At 38.2% G+C, this 17,298-nt stretch overlaps 1 protein-coding gene across 4 annotated transcripts in view; it reads left to right on the top strand.

Annotated features, from left to right (window-relative positions):
- The window catches only part of si:ch73-63e15.2 (protein strawberry notch homolog 2), a 61,110-nt gene extending 45,731 nt beyond the window's left edge, over positions 1-15,379 (top strand). For 3 of the 4 annotated variants that reach the window (XM_053238042.1, XM_053238043.1, XM_053238044.1), the window contains 18 exons: positions 449-625; positions 744-841; positions 1,234-1,316; positions 1,651-1,854; positions 2,119-2,240; positions 3,104-3,235; positions 3,441-3,576; positions 4,354-4,466; positions 5,459-5,530; positions 5,622-5,730; positions 5,960-6,031; positions 6,125-6,268; positions 6,364-6,458; positions 7,951-8,043; positions 8,293-8,424; positions 9,198-9,274; positions 9,536-9,723; positions 10,589-15,379. In XM_053238042.1, coding sequence (XP_053094017.1) covers positions 449-625; positions 744-841; positions 1,234-1,316; positions 1,651-1,854; positions 2,119-2,240; positions 3,104-3,235; positions 3,441-3,576; positions 4,354-4,466; positions 5,459-5,530; positions 5,622-5,730; positions 5,960-6,031; positions 6,125-6,268; positions 6,364-6,458; positions 7,951-8,043; positions 8,293-8,424; positions 9,198-9,274; positions 9,536-9,723; positions 10,589-11,382 — 2,841 coding nt within the window. In that variant the 3' untranslated portion in view covers positions 11,383-15,379. The remainder of the gene's footprint in view (positions 1-448; positions 626-743; positions 842-1,233; positions 1,317-1,650; positions 1,855-2,118; positions 2,241-3,103; positions 3,236-3,440; positions 3,577-4,353; positions 4,467-5,458; positions 5,531-5,621; positions 5,731-5,959; positions 6,032-6,124; positions 6,269-6,363; positions 6,459-7,950; positions 8,044-8,292; positions 8,425-9,197; positions 9,275-9,535; positions 9,724-10,588) is intronic. The other variant, XM_026913775.3, reaches the window with a different exon arrangement.
- Positions 15,380-17,298: the final 1,919 nt, after the last annotated feature.

Below are 17,298 nucleotides of genomic sequence, written 5' to 3'. Positions count from 1 at the left end.
ACAAAGCATCATGACTGTTACAAAGCGCTGACACCCGACCACTTCCTTCTGTTAATGTTGCATAAACGTCATCTAACAAACACCAAATGAACAAATATGTTTTTACTTTGTTAAACAACACATTTTTTTAAATCTGTTTATTACTGGACTTAGATTATGTGCAGTGACACTGTTACTATAGAAACAATAGAAACAATGTATTAGAACAAGCACATTAATACAAACCCACCATTCATTTTACAGCCAGAACTACTGTCTGAGCTGTGCTGTTATATAAAATTAACACACACCTTCTGTCCAATTCAATTTGAGAATTAGCCGACGCTGTGGTATAATATATTTGTAATATAACAGTAAACTCTCGAGTTGTGGCTCATTTCATGAAGTCATGTTGAAATGAGGTCAACTGTGGAAATGAAAACTGCCCCTTCCTATCTGTGGTTCTCAGTGGGCAGAAGCTTTGGCCGTGTTCACTCAGGCGGCTGATTTGCTCGGTATGGTGTCCAGGAAGTCTCTGTGGGGTCAGTTCTGGTCTTCCCACCAGCGCTTTTTCAAATACCTCTGCATCGCCTCTAAGGTGCGCTGTCTGGTCGAGCTGGCCAAGAAGGAGTTGGAAGCTGGCAAGGTGAGCTCCATCACAACACTGAAGCAATCATTATTTTTAGACTTACTGGCTTCTGTTTCAAAGCACATGAATGACACTGGCAAACTGTAATTCTAATAACTTTCCTTTTGTCCTGCAGTGCGTTGTAATTGGGCTACAGTCCACGGGTGAAGCACGAACCCGAGAAGTTCTTGATGAAAACGAAGGACACCTCGACAAATTTGTGTCTGCCGCAGAGTAAGTATATTATCTCTCAGTGCTTGGGTAGATTTACGGCACACAGTTTCTGCTTGTGAATTAAACCTCGAAAAGCATGACTGGCTTTTCCAGTGTGAATGATTGAGATTTTATCACTGATGTCTATTAAATCAGTGTGGTTGATTAACGTTCCATTTGCACTTCTGAAACTGCAAGTCTAACGAAGTCAGATTGCCAGATAAAGGCTCTTACGTTGTGCTTTTATCATCAATGCCGTGGCTTCTAAATATTACCAATCCATATAAGGGACTTTCTTACTGTCATGTTGCTTACTGTTCTCTGTAGAAGAAATATGAAACATTGTGTGGCAGTATCTATGTGAGTGCTTAGTGTGGATTCTTAGTTGACAGGTTTTGTTTTTGTGTTCTTAGGGGTGTGTTCCAGTCCCTGGTCCAAAAGCACTTCCCTTCAGAGAAACAGCAAAGAGAGAAGGCAGCAGCCAGCAAGAGGAAACGTAGGTCTTTTCTCGCACCCACGGCTCTGTGTGGAACATCAGAAGTCTTTTGTATTGCTCACTTTCAGAAAATTTTAAATTAGAATGCACAGCTTATCAAACGACAGCTGAGTTTCTTTGGCCTCAGCTCATCCTCCATCACATTTTCCCAGTTCATAAAAATTATATAGAATCAAAATTGAACTGAATGTAGTCCTACCATCAGGATGGGGCTCAGGCCTTAACAGTATTTAACCTGTGAGAATTTGACTCTAAGTCACATCTAATTAATACCCCTCAAAGAGTTTTCTCAGACTGAAAGCCTCCTATTTAGTTGTGTATAAATGATGTGCAGTACGTGTGTGTGGTGTAGGTAAGCCCAAAGGCCGGCAGTTGAAGTGCCCTAAGCAGGGTGCAGATGCCAGAAGCATCATTAACATCAGCGATGACAGCAGCACAGAGTCTGATGGAGTGGACAGCGACTGTAACTGGTCTCCAGATTCACTACAGGACAATAGCGATGATGTCATCTTCATTACACAAACCAACTGTCATGCTGGTACAGTGTCTCTTCATTCTGCTTTATGTCCAGTGGTGCATAAAATATTGCTACTTTTAGCATGAGTCATTTAGTCCTTTTTATTCAGCACAGGGTATGGTGTATATTTCCACACCTGATTAACAAGAACAGAAAGGTTTAAATTGATGTAAAGTTTAAAAACTAAATTCATCAGTTCACTAAAGCACTGTGTATGATTGCCATTTTCATTCTGAGTAATTAAAAAAATGTTTTAAGTCCTAGTTTTCCTTTCTTGATCACTAGCTCGTTTGGAGGAGATAAAGCAAAGCCTCCTTAATAAAATCTCTGAGCTTGGGAAAGAACTACCTCTGAACACATTGGATGAGCTCATAGATAAATTTGGAGGTCCAGAGAAGGTTTCAGAGGTAAGGCAATTGGAAAAAAAATTACGTAGATTATTACGTTATAATAGATTATTAATAGATTATTACGTATTAGAATAAATTATTAGATTATCACATGTTATATTACAGCTGCTGTTTGTCAAGATCCTGATTAATTATAACAATTATTTAGCCAGTTTATGAAAACAAATTGTTTTATTTCACTTTATAATGAACTTTATGTATACACACACACACACACACACACACACACGTGTATATATACACACACATCATATATATATTTATATATATATATATATATATATATATATATATATATATATATAGATAGATAGATAGATAGATACTGTGCAAAAGTCTTAGACACCCTATTTTTTAGTACAAACTTTGTTATAGATTTTTATTTTATGACCTCTACATTATTGATTCAGTACAAAAACTTTTCAGATTTCCAAACATTAGTTTTCCAGCACAAAATTAAATGCTACAGAAAAAATGTTTTCTTTTGCACAGCTATATATATATATATATATATATATATATATATATATATATATATGTGTGTGTGTATATAATGTTTAACTCAGAGTGCTCCTCAGTCATCTTAAATTAAGTATGTCAAATAAAGTTTTAAGCATTTTAAAATAGATAAATCATTTAAAAAAGTAATTAATTCAAAAGCTGAAAATCCTGAGTTAAATATGACTAAGATGTGATTAGTTGTGCCGCCTTTAACAATTTAGATTTTTTCAAAATAAAATTGTGACTTTTATAAAATTTAAATCTCTCTCTCTCCCTCCCTCCCTCAAACACCCGCACCACCACCCCCACCCCCACCCCCCCACGTGTGTGTGTGTGTGTGTGTGTGTGTGTGTGTGTAGATGACAGGACGGAAGGGCCGAGTGGTTCGGCGGCCAGATGGAAGTGTGCGCTATGAGTCTCGTGCTGAGCACGGCCACACCATTGACCACATCAACATCAAAGAAAAGGATCGCTTCATGAACGGAGAGAAGGTTAGAAGTTTGCCTCACTAATTCATTTCAAAAGCACAACCCTATCTGACTACGTCATGGAAAATTTGAGTAGGGTGAATCAGATTCCAAGTATCTCTCTCTCTCTCTATTTCCCTCTCTCTGTTTCTCTCTCTGTTTCTCTTGCTCTCTCTCTCTCTCTCTCTCTCTCTCTATTTCTCTCTGTTTCTCTCTCTCTCTCTCTCAGCTGGTGGCTATAATCTCTGAGGCGGCCAGTTCAGGAATTTCTTTGCAAGCAGACAGGCGGGTGAAGAACCAGCGCAGGCGAGTCCACATGACCCTGGAGTTGCCCTGGAGTGCTGACCGGGCCATCCAGCAGTTTGGTGAGTAAAGCCTCCATTTCCACTTGCTGAGTCTCCGATCACCTGTGGTCCTTATGTCCACTGCAAAAAAAAAAAAAAAAAAAAAAAGTACCACATCATTTTTAAGACCAAAGCAGGTAATGGTACAAGTGCAAGCAGCACTGTTCATGATTAGGTCTGTGTAAATGATAGGCACAGGCAATTTTTATGTAACTTATTGTTTTGTCATGGTGCAGATTTTTCATCTTGCCGTATCTGTTGACTAAATTTTAAAAACCCTATGTCAGTCCATCTTTTTGTGACCAGTTTTATTTTGGCTGATATGCGCTGCTTAACTAAACAGGCCATCCACACAAATAAACATGTTATTGTGACCACTTTCTCCATGTTGGACTTAACGATTAAGTTGTTATGCACTACAGCGATGAAGCATTCAGTTTTACTCTTATCCCTGTGATCATTCCAGTTTCTGTTCAGTTGCTGAAAATGAACTAGTTTTGTTGACTTTTGTTTGGTCCAGTTCTTGTTTTTGCATATGCAGTGGAAAACTTCTCTATAAATACACGTGTGTGTAAATAAATCTGAATGATAAATGACATGATGCACTTTGTGGCCTGCTTTTTCTCAAATTAGTTTGTTGGTCTCACCTTTGACATTTTCAGTAATGACTTTATAATTACTCCACCAGTGTTGACCTTTGGATCTAGTGTTCAGAGTCAGCTTCCCGTAAAGCAGGACATTGTTACCACAGACTCATAAACAGCAAACCTTACTTTTTTTTTCACCACTCTCACCCAGGTCGCACTCATCGCTCCAACCAAGTCACAGCACCGGAGTACATCTTCCTCATCTCTGAACTGGCTGGCGAAAGACGCTTCGCTTCTATTGTGGCTAAGAGGCTGGAGAGCCTGGTATATCACAAATACACTCATATGCACCGTCTAGCTGCTGACACACTGATTTACTGTGGCTCACCTCTTTCAATGTGCATTATATAATGTGGCAAAGTTCTCAAATACACGCTTACACCACAGCTGCTTTATGCCTTCACGACTGATTTATATTTGTCAGACATAAGAGTTTTTGACATTTATGTCCTAATAAAAAACAATCATGTGGCCACTGGGAGCTGATCTTCTGAGCCACATAGCTTAATGTCTAATTGCATTATTTTTTCGTATCACATTAATATAAAAAAAGCATACCATTTTACTGACGTCAGTAAAGAGAGAGCGTCACTGTGCATCGGTACAAAGTCATTCTGACTGATCACACTTATCCTAATATGGTGTTTGCTGTAATGTATTGTATCGTATCATAGTATATTTCCTTTGCACACCGATTTGCTGTATGCACTCGGGCATTGAGGCCATCTCTGTTGTTGAATTTAAGATTTTTTTTTCTCCCCACGTAGAGGAAATGATCTCGTTTCTCACTTCAAAGGGGTCTACCACTTACAATTAGGTCATATTAGTCATTTTGGAAGTCAAAACTGATACAGGACGCGATGCTCAGGATTTGAGACGTCCTACTCACTTTCAGTTTAACTAAAAGTGAAGCTGATGGAGTGTTATCTAGTACAGTTTTAAGCTAAGCCAATCCATATAACCTATTTTTTTTTTTTTTCACAGCTAATATTTGCTGATTTGTGTTTCCCCCTATGCTGCATTCAGATGTTTGACACTGCTCAGGCTTTTAAGTAGATTATTAAACTCCTTGTGGCAGCAGTATTTTAGAGCGCAACTCCAGTGGAGCTAACTGCAGCTAACATGGTGAAATGTTACAGTATCTTTTAATTAGGCAAGAGCTTAGCAGTTGTACGTATGGATGTAGCTAATTTTGACTACACATGCAGAGTGTTTTTAATTATTGAAGTAACTGTAATGTATGTATCCTCTCACAGGGAGCTCTGACGCACGGTGACCGAAGAGCAACAGAGTCTAGAGACTTGAGCAAGTACAACTTTGAAAATAAAGTGAGTCGACATCTTATCTGGAACACACATGCAGATGTTAATCTAAACGAGTCCTAGACTAAGCCATGAGTGTGTTTGTTTTCCTTTCCAGTATGGTAACAGGGCTTTAGAGAAGATCACCAAAGCCATTCTGGGTCACACTGAGAGTAAGGTGGCCCCTCCCAAGGGCTATCCAGGTGGTGACGCCATGTTCTTCAGAGGTAAAACTAGCTTGTGTGTGTCTGCGTGTCAACAAGTAGTTTCATGTCATTTGGAATTATAGTCAGTGTTAATGTTTGTTATATGACAATTTGAATTGCAGATGTGGATGTCTGTGTGATCTTTATATTTCAATCTGCTAATTATTCTCTGTGTATTCAAATAAAGTAATCATGTGACCCTTTCTGAAGGTATTGATTTGCACATTTCTGAATTTTTTTCTTCTGTTAGACATGAAGCAAGGCATGATGGATGTTGGCATTTTCTGCAAGGAGGCTCGCTTTGGCATCAGCCCTGAGAAAGGTGAGGTCTCCACTCTTTATATTCGATACACATACACATATATACAAATACAGATTACCTCATGCTCGGTTCTACACCTTCGTTTTTCAACAGACTGCACCATTACTAAGTTCCTCAATCGAATTTTGGGTCTGGAGGTGCACAAGCAGAACTCTCTCTTTCAGTACTTCAGTGACAATTTTGACTACCTGATTGAAAAGGACAAGAAGGAAGGCAAATATGATATGGGGATCTTGGGTAAGCATTCCTATAACTTTTTATTTAATGTGGTTCCCTCTTTTAACGAGCTGTTGGATTGTAATGCCATGTGTCATCTTCCTGTTTGTTTACAGATCTGGCTCCCGGTAATGATGAGATCTCCAACGAGACTCAAGAGAAGTTTCTGACTCCAGGCAACCCACAGGAAGGCCAAGTCATTCTCTATAAGGTCAGTTTGGATTAAACATGTAATTCAGTGTGCTCATACTGTATGTATTAATTATGCAGAATGATAGACTCTGAAATACACAATCTTTCGTGTGAGCAGATTCAGAGCCACTAATGGGCAGTTTATTTTTCACATATACAGTGTTAAACAGTCATTTTCTTATTTCTGACCTCTTCCTACTTGGCTTACGAGAAAACAAGCAGAGTATTTTAAGAAGTAAAGGCCTTTTCTGTATTTATAATTATTTGGATTCCATTCCATTGTTTAGATTCCTTTCCATTTTCTCAGGTACAGAAAACAAACCCTCAAAAATTTGTAATAAGCTACATGTAAATTAACAAGCTTACCACTGCTCTGGATTATTGGATAACTATTACATGAAAAGCCTAAGTTTCATATTTTCGTTGCTTCATTATTTAAGGTCCTTCAACAGTAAGTGTAAGTAAAGCGTTCCTCACTGGTTCTTTTTAGGGGCAAACCAAATCACCCCTTTAGGAAACATTTTTATTTCTGATATTTAGAGCCATTTTTAAAAAGAACCATGCAAGTTTAATGATGTATAGAAGTTAGGGGACAGTGATTTTATTTTTATTAATATTAATGATATTATGGTATTGGAAATCAGTATTAAATACTATCAGAGCTCTTATACTACACTCCCGGGCAAAAAAATGGCCCTAATTTTCTGATCGATGATTTGTTGTTAAGACCATTAAAAACTTAATATTTGCCATTTTGGGCTTGGTCCATTTTTTTTGCCCAGGAGTGTAGTTAAAGTTATTATTTAGTTGTTATAGTTCATTTATAGTTTATTTATAGTCCATTTAACTGTTTAAGTGAACTAAATGGATTGTATCTAAATCTCAGCAATTAATATATGTTAACTTCTAACTGCAGTCCTAATACTACAAAAACTACAAACTACAAAAATTAAGATGATACAAAATGATTTGAGTCTGCATTTTAACAGTAGAAAGGCTAAAAATTCAGGAATTAAAGCTCAGATCATGCTGATAAATAAATAGGTGCATATTTGCCTAATTTGCAATTTTTTAAATGTATTTTCAAAAATAGCTGTGAAACATCTGCTCTGAATGATGTGCACACAAATGTTAGACTTTTAGATGACATCTGCATTTCACAGCACATACTCAATGTACGCCAACAGTTAACAGAGAATGCGGCACATTTGCTGGTTCTTATGTTATACAACACCAAGCATAAACTTGACATTGTTGCGCAATTTACAGAAAAGACAGAGTTGGAATGTTTGACTATTTCCTTCTTCCGCTACTAACAGACAGCTTAAATTAACAGCAAGTGCAGCACAGACCAGTTTATCAACTGTCGCTTAGAGTTCCACCCAAAGCTACTTTCCTTTTGTGGTTTTGTCTCAGAATAAGGAAGCTTTGTAAAGCTTTGGCCCAGTGCTGTCTGTCTGTCTCCTCTAATTATCCCACCTCTGATGTGGACGCTTTGTTGTGCCTTGCAGATCAGTGTGGACAGGGGCATGCCCTGGGAGGAGGCTCTCAAAAAGGCTCATACACTCAGCAACCCAGACGAAGGCTTCTACATCTCCCACAAGGTGTGTCTTTGAAGCAGAATCCAAAAGCTGTCTCACATTCCCACATTTCCATTCAGCTTCCTTTATGATCAGTACCATCAAAATAAGAAAGAGAGAGATGACTGGGGTGAATCTGAGTTCATTATTAAAGCATTCTGTACAAACGCATGGACAGGAAACAAAAATAAATCACATGTCAGTGCTTAGGGGTCACTTTACAGCAAAGACTTGGTCGCAAACTGTGAGCCTTGGTGTCTGTCTCCCCTGCAGCTGAGAGGGAGTCACCCATGTGTGCTGCTGGCCGAGCTGGGCAGAGGTCACCACCTGACTGTCTACAAGCCCAATGTGGGCAAACAAAAGCAACCGGAGAATCTGGAGAACATCCAAAAGAAGTACCGCAAGGTCTGCTTTGTTTTTCTGTCCCTGTTCATTTTTCCTGTGATCTAATCTTTTCTGTTTGAATTAGTCTTACATGGGTAGGCGGGGTTATTGTAATTAGTCCTATCAGTCATGTTCATATTGTTTAACAGACTGCATGTGCACACATCTGGAAAGATTATATCATTTTTTTACCTATCATAAAATGGCCTGTACAATAACCCCCTGGGAAAAAAGGCTTAATATTCAGTATAAAGACAATCCAGAAAATGCTCTAATTTATTGTTTCCCAAAACAAAAACCAAAACGAAGTCAAGTATTGACTAAGTTTAAAATGCAGAACAATAAAATATAGACATTCAAAAGGACTTGTCAGAGCAGCGATGCTTCTGGAGGTTTTAGTTATGCTCCTAGCAAAGCCCTAAGAAGTGCTTATAATAAATAACAAAACAATTAAAATGAGGAGTATGTAGTACACATAAGACACTCCCATCTCTGTGATTTCTACTAATGTGAGTTGATCATAATTACTACAGACGTCCTCCATCAACATTACTTAACAGACATACTATGTCCTGAAGTCTTATCCCATCCGAATAATTCTAGTATTGTGCCAGTAATAATTTGGGCAGGATGTCCTTGTCTATTCTTAAAGTCATTGAATGTCTTGGTCAGTTTTGAGCCCTATAGCGGCAATCTATGAACCTTTATTATGATTGTTATACTAAGAGGTCTCATGTGACATTGTTTTATATGACAAATGGTGAGTGATGATGTTTTTAACAAACGAACTGCAGGTGACTCCTGAGGAGGCGAAGGAAAGCTGGGAGAATCAGTTCACTTTCTCCTTCAGGAAATGTAGCCATGCCAACTGGTGAGTGTGAATCTCTTCATTTCCCCTCCCATAATCAATTATAATCATAACACTATTATTTCTTTCCTGCTTGCACTCATGTCAGGACACATATCAAAGCATACAAAGTTTGCAGAAGATTGTTGTCTTCAAAGTGATAGATTAATGAATCAAGCATAAAAATGGCAAAAGACATGAACATACAAGCTACCAAGGTTTCCTTGATTTCAGGTTGTTTTCAAAACAGGCTGTTTATTGTATATGTGTGTGTGCTCTGTGAAGGAACGGGAGGTGCAAAAAGGTCGACGAGGGCCAGGAATGTTTGCAGGGTATGCGCTTGCGGCAGTACCACGTCCTTTGCGGTGCTCTCCTGTGTGTGTGGAAGCGTGTAGCTGACGTGGTGGCAGATGTAACCAGCTCCAGCATCCTGCAAATCGTACGCCTCAAAACCAGGGAGCACAAGCAAGTGGGTGAGTGTCAGCTAGACTACTGGAGCTGGAAAATCCACACGTGAAGGTTAAGAGGGTAGGAGGAATGGTGATAATTCTTTTCCATGTCAATCAGAGTGAAACTAGCTCACGGGTAGGAATTTGCAATCACACAAATTAAGGAATGGGGGCAAAATTCAATATAAAAAATCCACAATTGGTTTTAGGGTTCTGTTGTTGTATGTTAAAGCCCTATGACAATTTTTGGCACCACTTCATTTTTATGTTCTGCTCAGAGATCCGCTTCTAAATCTCTTCAGTTCTTAAACAAATTGGTCTTTTCCATTCCACAAACTTAGTTAATGTGTAATGGTGTTGTGTTTACTCTATCGGTCAAAGGCTGTGGAACAGATTACCCTTTTACATTACATAGTCCCAGCCAGACGCTTCTTAAATCCTGTCCTGGAAAAGCCCGTCTGTTTTTTTTTTTTTTTTTTTCAGCTTTAAGTCTGCATAATGTAAATTTTTAATAAAGTATATATTCTAATATATTTATTGAAAAAATATTTTAATAAAATATATATTCAGAAATAAAACTCTGTAAAGCTCTATGAAGAGGAGAAAAAAAGAAATAATGTGGGCCTTCAATATCCAAACCTATCAGGACAAGGAGGCGTCCATAGTTGCCTGTTTATCATGTTGTCTCTCCATTCAGAAAGCTCTTCCTTGTGCACTAGAATTCAGGCACTCTTGCATAGACAGTGTGTGCATGTGTTTGTATGTATAGCTTTAGAGGGAACACTGATGTCGAATTAATTTGAATTACTGTACTTTGGTTAGTTTGCTTCTTAAGAATTATTTGATTTGAATTTTGCTAATGCTTTCTTTCACATCCTGTTCTGCTCAGGTATAAAGATCCCAGAGAACTGCGTGGCTCAAGTGCGAGATGAGCTGGGCCGGATGGATAAGGAGGTGAAAAGGAGGCGTCAGGAGAAAGAGCAGCAGGCTCAGGAGCAGTGGCTGGCCGAACAGCGAAAGAGGATGTTGGAAGAACGTCACAGAGATCTATCTGTGCTCTACTCCCAACCTCCCCAACTCTCAAGCCTGACCAACCTTTATACTGGCCCCTTATTCTCTTCTTTTGCTCCCCTCTCATTTAAAAACCCAACAGAGGGCGCCCTGGACCTGACGAACCCTGGCTCTTCTCGCCTTTCCCCGCACAACACGGGAACAGACATCCTCTCTGTGCCTGTCTCTGTGCCTGTCACGGATTTCAGCATGAAGGTTTTCCCAAAGGTGGAGCAGCAGCAGCAGAGTCAGCCGGCTCTGAGAGACCCTGCGCACCAGGAATTGTTCGACTTTCTCAACTCGCCGCCAGAAGAATGCCACTCTGCGCTTCCCTCTTCTTCACCGGACTCTTTACACACTGCTTTAACCCCCTCAGCGAGCCTCTTCTCCAACTCCACCATCCATTCTTCCTCCTCATCATCATCCCTTTTCTCTGCTTCACTCCCATCATCTTCTTCTTCACTGTCACTCTTTTCCTCCGTGCCACCGTCGGACAAGCACTCATTTGCTAACTGCACTGAAGACACCGCCATCAACGCCAAAGAGGTGCTGAGCAGTATGCTGAGGAGCGGCTCAGAGTCCCGCCAGTCTGTCATTCACTTCAGAGTACCCGAGTCAGAGCACCTGTCCTAAACACAGCCTAGTGTGTAAAACAGGCCTGTTGGGTTTGTCACACAGTGATGCACCAAGCTGACATAGTCAAATTAGCACCAACAAAAAGGAGCAGGTTGGCTGATCCTGTTAGCTCATGTTATCTTCAAGAAGTTGAACTCGAACAACATGCCTGCATGTTCTGTCCCTGTGTGAAAGGAAATAACTCTCCATACCAGGAGGTCTGTGTGCTATATACAAAAAGGAAAACAATTACAAGACACAGTATTTTATGTCCCAGCTCTTATACTACTGTATTAGATGCTATGTCAAAACAGTATACCATCTACCACTTATATCAATCACAGAGGTGCCAACATCTCCAGCTCATGATTTTTGACACTACAGGAGCCACCTGAAATCAGTACTTTTCTGCTTTTTTAGATAAAGCAGAACTAAATTTTGCCTGTCAGGCAAAGAAAAAAAAAAAAAAAGAAAATTCACTGAAGATATCACTTGTAATGGTATACAATTTTGACGTCTGTTTAAGCCTAACCACACAAACCAACCTAGCTGCCATTTTCTTGCCACTGTGAATCTGTTTTAAACTCTCCGCTCGGCCATTTTGTTGCAAGAAGTTGCAAGATGAGCAGAACATGAGGTGTACTCTGTGTGTGTGATCGAGAGTGTTAGCTTACTTTGCTTACTTTTAGTTTCTTTTCTCCTGATGAGCAGCCAGTCAGAGACCTCTATTCCTCTGGCATCTAATATCAGTTCAGCACTATCAGGACTGAGGAATGTCACAAAAATACTACAGACAGTGGTGCTAGTTGGGATCGGTTGCTCAACAGTTGGCTTGGTGTGTCACTAAATCTGGTTTTTGTGTGTTACAGACCTGCACTGGACTCATTCACACTCTAGACAGACACACACTGTTTGTTAGAGGGAGCCCACCAACCTGATAGCTGTCCACATTTACTCAGATTAGATTTAAATGTTTTCTACGTTTGTTTAAACAGATCAAAAATAGAAAAAACAAAGGACTAGGGCTTAAAAATCCAACACTGAACTGGAAGTGTTGAGACCAGTCCAACATGGACAGTTCTTTGAGTCACACTGCCCTCTACTGGCACATCTATGTCACACGTCATCTCTTGTGCTGAAACTTCTGTCATGCTGAAACCAAAACTGGAAAAGTACAAACAGAAGAGAACCGCACCCAAACCTGCTCTATATGCTTCACAGCTTTCTGTCACAATCAGCTCCTGCGATTACAGCGAGCGAAATAACAGACTACTGTTTAGCACAGTGCCTTCGGAACATACTAGGGAATGTAGTGTTGTAAACAGACACCTGTACAGTATATATTTGTATACAATGCGTTGACATTTTATTTATTGTTTTTATTTATCTGACCTCATTACTGGACTGGTGAGAGCATAGGACAAACCCCACCGGTCCACCCGAATGTCCCGAAACATGCTTCTGTCTTCTTTACACACCAGAGTAATTAATGCATTTGTGCTTCTGCTGTTAATGGGTTAACGCAGTAGTGATTCAGGGCTGATACCAAATTTTTCAGCTTCAGCTTTTAATCTTAAAATGTGATTCCTGTTCTTAATTGTTTGCTCTCAGGTAACGCAAAGAATCTGTTCAACCCCAATCAGTATGACACCTACAGATGGATATAGACCCATCAGGGCAGTTACGGTGCACTTAGTGCATGCATGTATTGGGTTTCACAGAACAAAAGCAACGTACAAAGATGCTTCAGTGATTCAGACCAACAAAACTGACCAAGACTTGACCAAAACGCTGAACAGGGATGCAGTATAGAGATGTAAAAATATTATATAATCTGGGTGATGGGATAATCTCTTGCAGTATATTTCATTTAATTTATAGTGATTTATCTTTTTTTCTTAAAGGGATCTTCTGTTCATGCTATATGCTTATACAACTTGTGCAAAAGGAAGAAAATGAAACAAAATGGAGACGAGGAATTATTTAAAAACCCAAACAAGACAAAGTAGAGATGGGTGATGTGGCAAAAATATCACAATTCTTGATAGACAATACACTATATTTAGGTTTGCTGTTTCCTCTGGGTTCTTTGGTTTCCACCACCTCCCAAAAACATGCAATTGGTGTGTGTGTGTGTGTGTGTGTGTGTGTGTGTGTGTGTGTGTGTGTGTGTGTGTGTGTGTGTGTGAGGGTGTATTTCCATCTCGCACACAGTATTCCCAGGATAGGTTCTGTGACTCTGATGGGGATAAAGCACTTACTGAATATGAATGAATTATATTTAATACAAAAATGTATTATTTAACACAAAATAATAATAACACACTCAACTATTTGTTGAGAGAAGCAAAGAAATTGCTGTTATAAAAGCACTGACAAAACCTGCGATATCAAACTTTAAAAAAAATGTATTGTGACCCAATTTATCATGAAATTGATATTTTATAGTCATATCGCCCAGCCCTAAGTAAGTCATTTGCACCATAATATTGCACTGTTCTGTATTTCTGCACGAGATTAATATATTGTTAATAACATTATTGTTATAAACTATTATTATTATTATTGTTGTTGTTGTTGTTTAAATTAATAATAATAATAATAATAATAATAATAATTTTTTTTTTTTTTTTTTTTTTTTTTGGTGGACCCAAGTACATTCAAACTTGAAGCCTTAATCAGTGTGGGTGTATGTGTGTGTATGTGTCGATCCTTCAGTGATTCCTGATTGAGGCTTTTTTAATATTGTAGTAAATTACATTGTCCTTTATCTCAGGAAGAAATCTTAGTGGTGTGGCTCGATAGTTTTATTTTATTGTCCAGATTGAAACTAATACATGCCCATTGTACACGTTTTATCAGTATATTACACTCAGCCACTCTCTCAGGCTTTGTGTGCAAAAACAAGCAGGTATTCCTGCAGCAAATTTTGTTTATCTTCTCATGAAATGTTGCTTATTGATTATAGTGTGTATGCCAAACTATCTAAAGGCACAGATCAGATATTATTTATTAAAAACAGACACCGTTTCTGCTGATAAATGATGTTCAGACTTGGATCCATGTTGTGTATTTGCTTTTGAACATTTTTCCACATGCAGGAGACAGTAATGTTTTCTTTATCAGACACATGTGAAGCTCTCCCAGGCACATCCCAGTCTGCATGCATATGCGTGAATATACTAAAACTAAATGGATTTATGGTTCCAGCCCTGTGGTCCTTAATTTGGCCTTTGTTTTCTAGCAGATGACGAATATTAAAACTCCAATCAGAGCGATTTTACCTGGTTGATTTTATTAATGTTATCGAATAAATATCCTTGAATCTTTCATCTCATGGTGTTTAGGACAAATTCAATATGGCACACTTAAAAAGACTGAAACGTGATGAACCCAAATGAACGTACATATTGTACACTAATAAGGATGTTGTTGTTATAGTTGTAGTTATTATTATTATTAGTGTTATTATAAAAGAATACCTATGAAACTGCCGTCTCAGTTGCCGTGATTTCTGTTTGGGCCCTTAACATAAGATGAAGTGAGTCCTGAACCTGTTATAGACACACAGTCATGATCTTGCACTCTACATTAACCTCCATGACTAGATATAAATTAATATCTGTTAGTCATTTCTTCTGTATAAAAATTTGCACTAAAAGTAAAATTGAAACGTTTCGGTATGATGGAGACTTTTTGTTTGTTCTGTCCCTTTAAAACTATGTATTGTAAAAGTTGAGCACCATCTGTAATATCACTTTTAAGTAATTTATTGTTTAACACAATGAGATAAAACTGTGCTACTGAACTTCTGTATCTGGGGTTTGTCCTTTTTATTCTGCCTTTTGCTTTGCTTTGTGTATTTATATCTGATGTTGAGATGTACATACTGCAAAATGATTTGTGCCTTTCAGCTATTTCTTAACAAAATTTTCTATGTATAACAAAATGAACATACAGGAGTGCAATGTTTGTTATTAACATGGCAATGAATAAAATGATTCTATTGCTGGAATGTTGTAAATATATATTTTATTTCTGCTGAGATGACAAAAACCCACAACTTCAAACTGCTCATTTTGAAGCTCTCTTTAGGTTCTGCTTCAGAAATAAATGTCACCAAGAACCAACAGTGAAATTAGGCTCCTAACAGATGTAGAGACTTTCAGCTATGTTTATTCATATCACAAAAGTACATTAAAATTAGAAATGTTAAAAATATAAAGCAGCAAACATAATTACCATTTCCCACATTTTAATAATCTGCTGAAGGTTAAGAGTATGTTCCTAAAAAAGTTCATTATAGGAATAGTCTAGCAGTTTCCCTAAGGAAACATTTGTAATACTTGCACTTCTGCTGCAGTGACATAAACAAGGAATAAAACAGCTGTTATGGAAAAATATCTTCCTATAAAAAATCTGAAAATACCTTCTTCTTCTTCTTCATCTTCTTAAAATAATCAACAGTGGGTGGTGCGATGTGGCCCAACATGAAGCGGAGTCACCACTCTGTAGCACATCCCAAAGTGTTTATACCACTTATAGCACTGCAATTTACAAATGACTACCATATTAATAATGAAACATTTCAATTAAAGAACAACATGTTGTACTATTTTATCCATTAATAGTTACATTTAAGGTTGTGACATACTGGTGCAATGTTAGTAATGGACACTTAGTAACAGATACTAACTGATTACTTTTTTTAATTAAATAAATATGGAATGTTATCAAACTTCGTATCCATTAAAGCAGCTAGAAATAGTTGTTCCCTCACCAGCCTCTCTTTTTTTCTCTCTCAAGAAATGAATAAAAACATTTTTTTTAAAAGCAGCTTGAAGACATTCCCATGTTGCAAAAATGAAAGTTACAGCTTCACCTCTGACTGTAACAAAGTCGCTATTTTTCCATTAGAGTCACGTTTAATGACAAGTAAACATTTGCTAAATCTGCATGAAGATAAGTCAGCAACAAAGTACTTATTTTACTAAATTATTAATTATTAAATTACTAAATTATTTATTGGTAACATTTTGAAGGTCGTCACATCTTTTCTTGCATTACATATTGTATGTAATTGTATGTATTTTTAGGTCACATGGCCCACCCCAATATTGGTAAATAATGCAAATGTAATCCAACTGCCACATTTAAATGAGGCTCTTGCTTCCTAAGAGCTGACACTATCCAAGGCAACATGGCTTCATTTTGAAAATTCAGTGCTGGATGTCTGATTCCTTTAATATTCAGGGTCTTAAGTGCATAAGTTTTCACTCCCTTGAACTTCCACATTTTGTTAAAGGGGTGATGGGGTAAAGGTTGTGATCATATAAGTAAGTATAAGTAAGTCCCATTGGTGCAGATGATCAAATTTGAAATGAGATATTGATTCCCTGCTACACTTTAACTTTGTACTGTAACACTGAGCTACTCTGTGTAGATATCATATAATCCCAATTAACACTACAAAATGTGGAAAAGTTCAAGGGGGTGAATACTTATGCAAAGCACTCTTTATCTACCGCTTAGTTCGGTTTGGGGATTTTTTCGAGGATGTATGAAGTGTCATTGAGCTGGGGAATTTTTAAATTTGGGTGGATCCAGCCTATTGGGAATAGATTTGGGCATGAACTCACTGATTGCAGCTTTAATCTAGTATGTGTCATTGTGGGCAGCACAGCAAAGCAGCGATTAGCATAGCTACCTCACAGCTCCAGAGTTTGATCCTAAGCTTGGGGTTCTGTCTGTGTGGAGTTTCACATGTTCTCCCTGTGTCTGTGTGGGTCTCCTCCAGTTTCAAGGTGCCCCAGGTGCGAACGAGGGGTGAATTCACCTGCCTTGCTCCCAGTGTTACTGGGATTGACTCCAGATTTTCCCTGACCAGGATAAAGTCGTTACTGAAGGTGAATGAACAAATGTTGTTGTTATTGT

This window comes from Pangasianodon hypophthalmus, chromosome 11, assembly GCF_027358585.1.
Source record: "Pangasianodon hypophthalmus isolate fPanHyp1 chromosome 11, fPanHyp1.pri, whole genome shotgun sequence".
Classification (NCBI taxonomy): domain Eukaryota; kingdom Metazoa; phylum Chordata; class Actinopteri; order Siluriformes; family Pangasiidae; genus Pangasianodon; species Pangasianodon hypophthalmus.
Note: the sequence above shows the minus strand (reverse complement) of the source record. Positions and strands in the feature narration are given on the sequence as shown.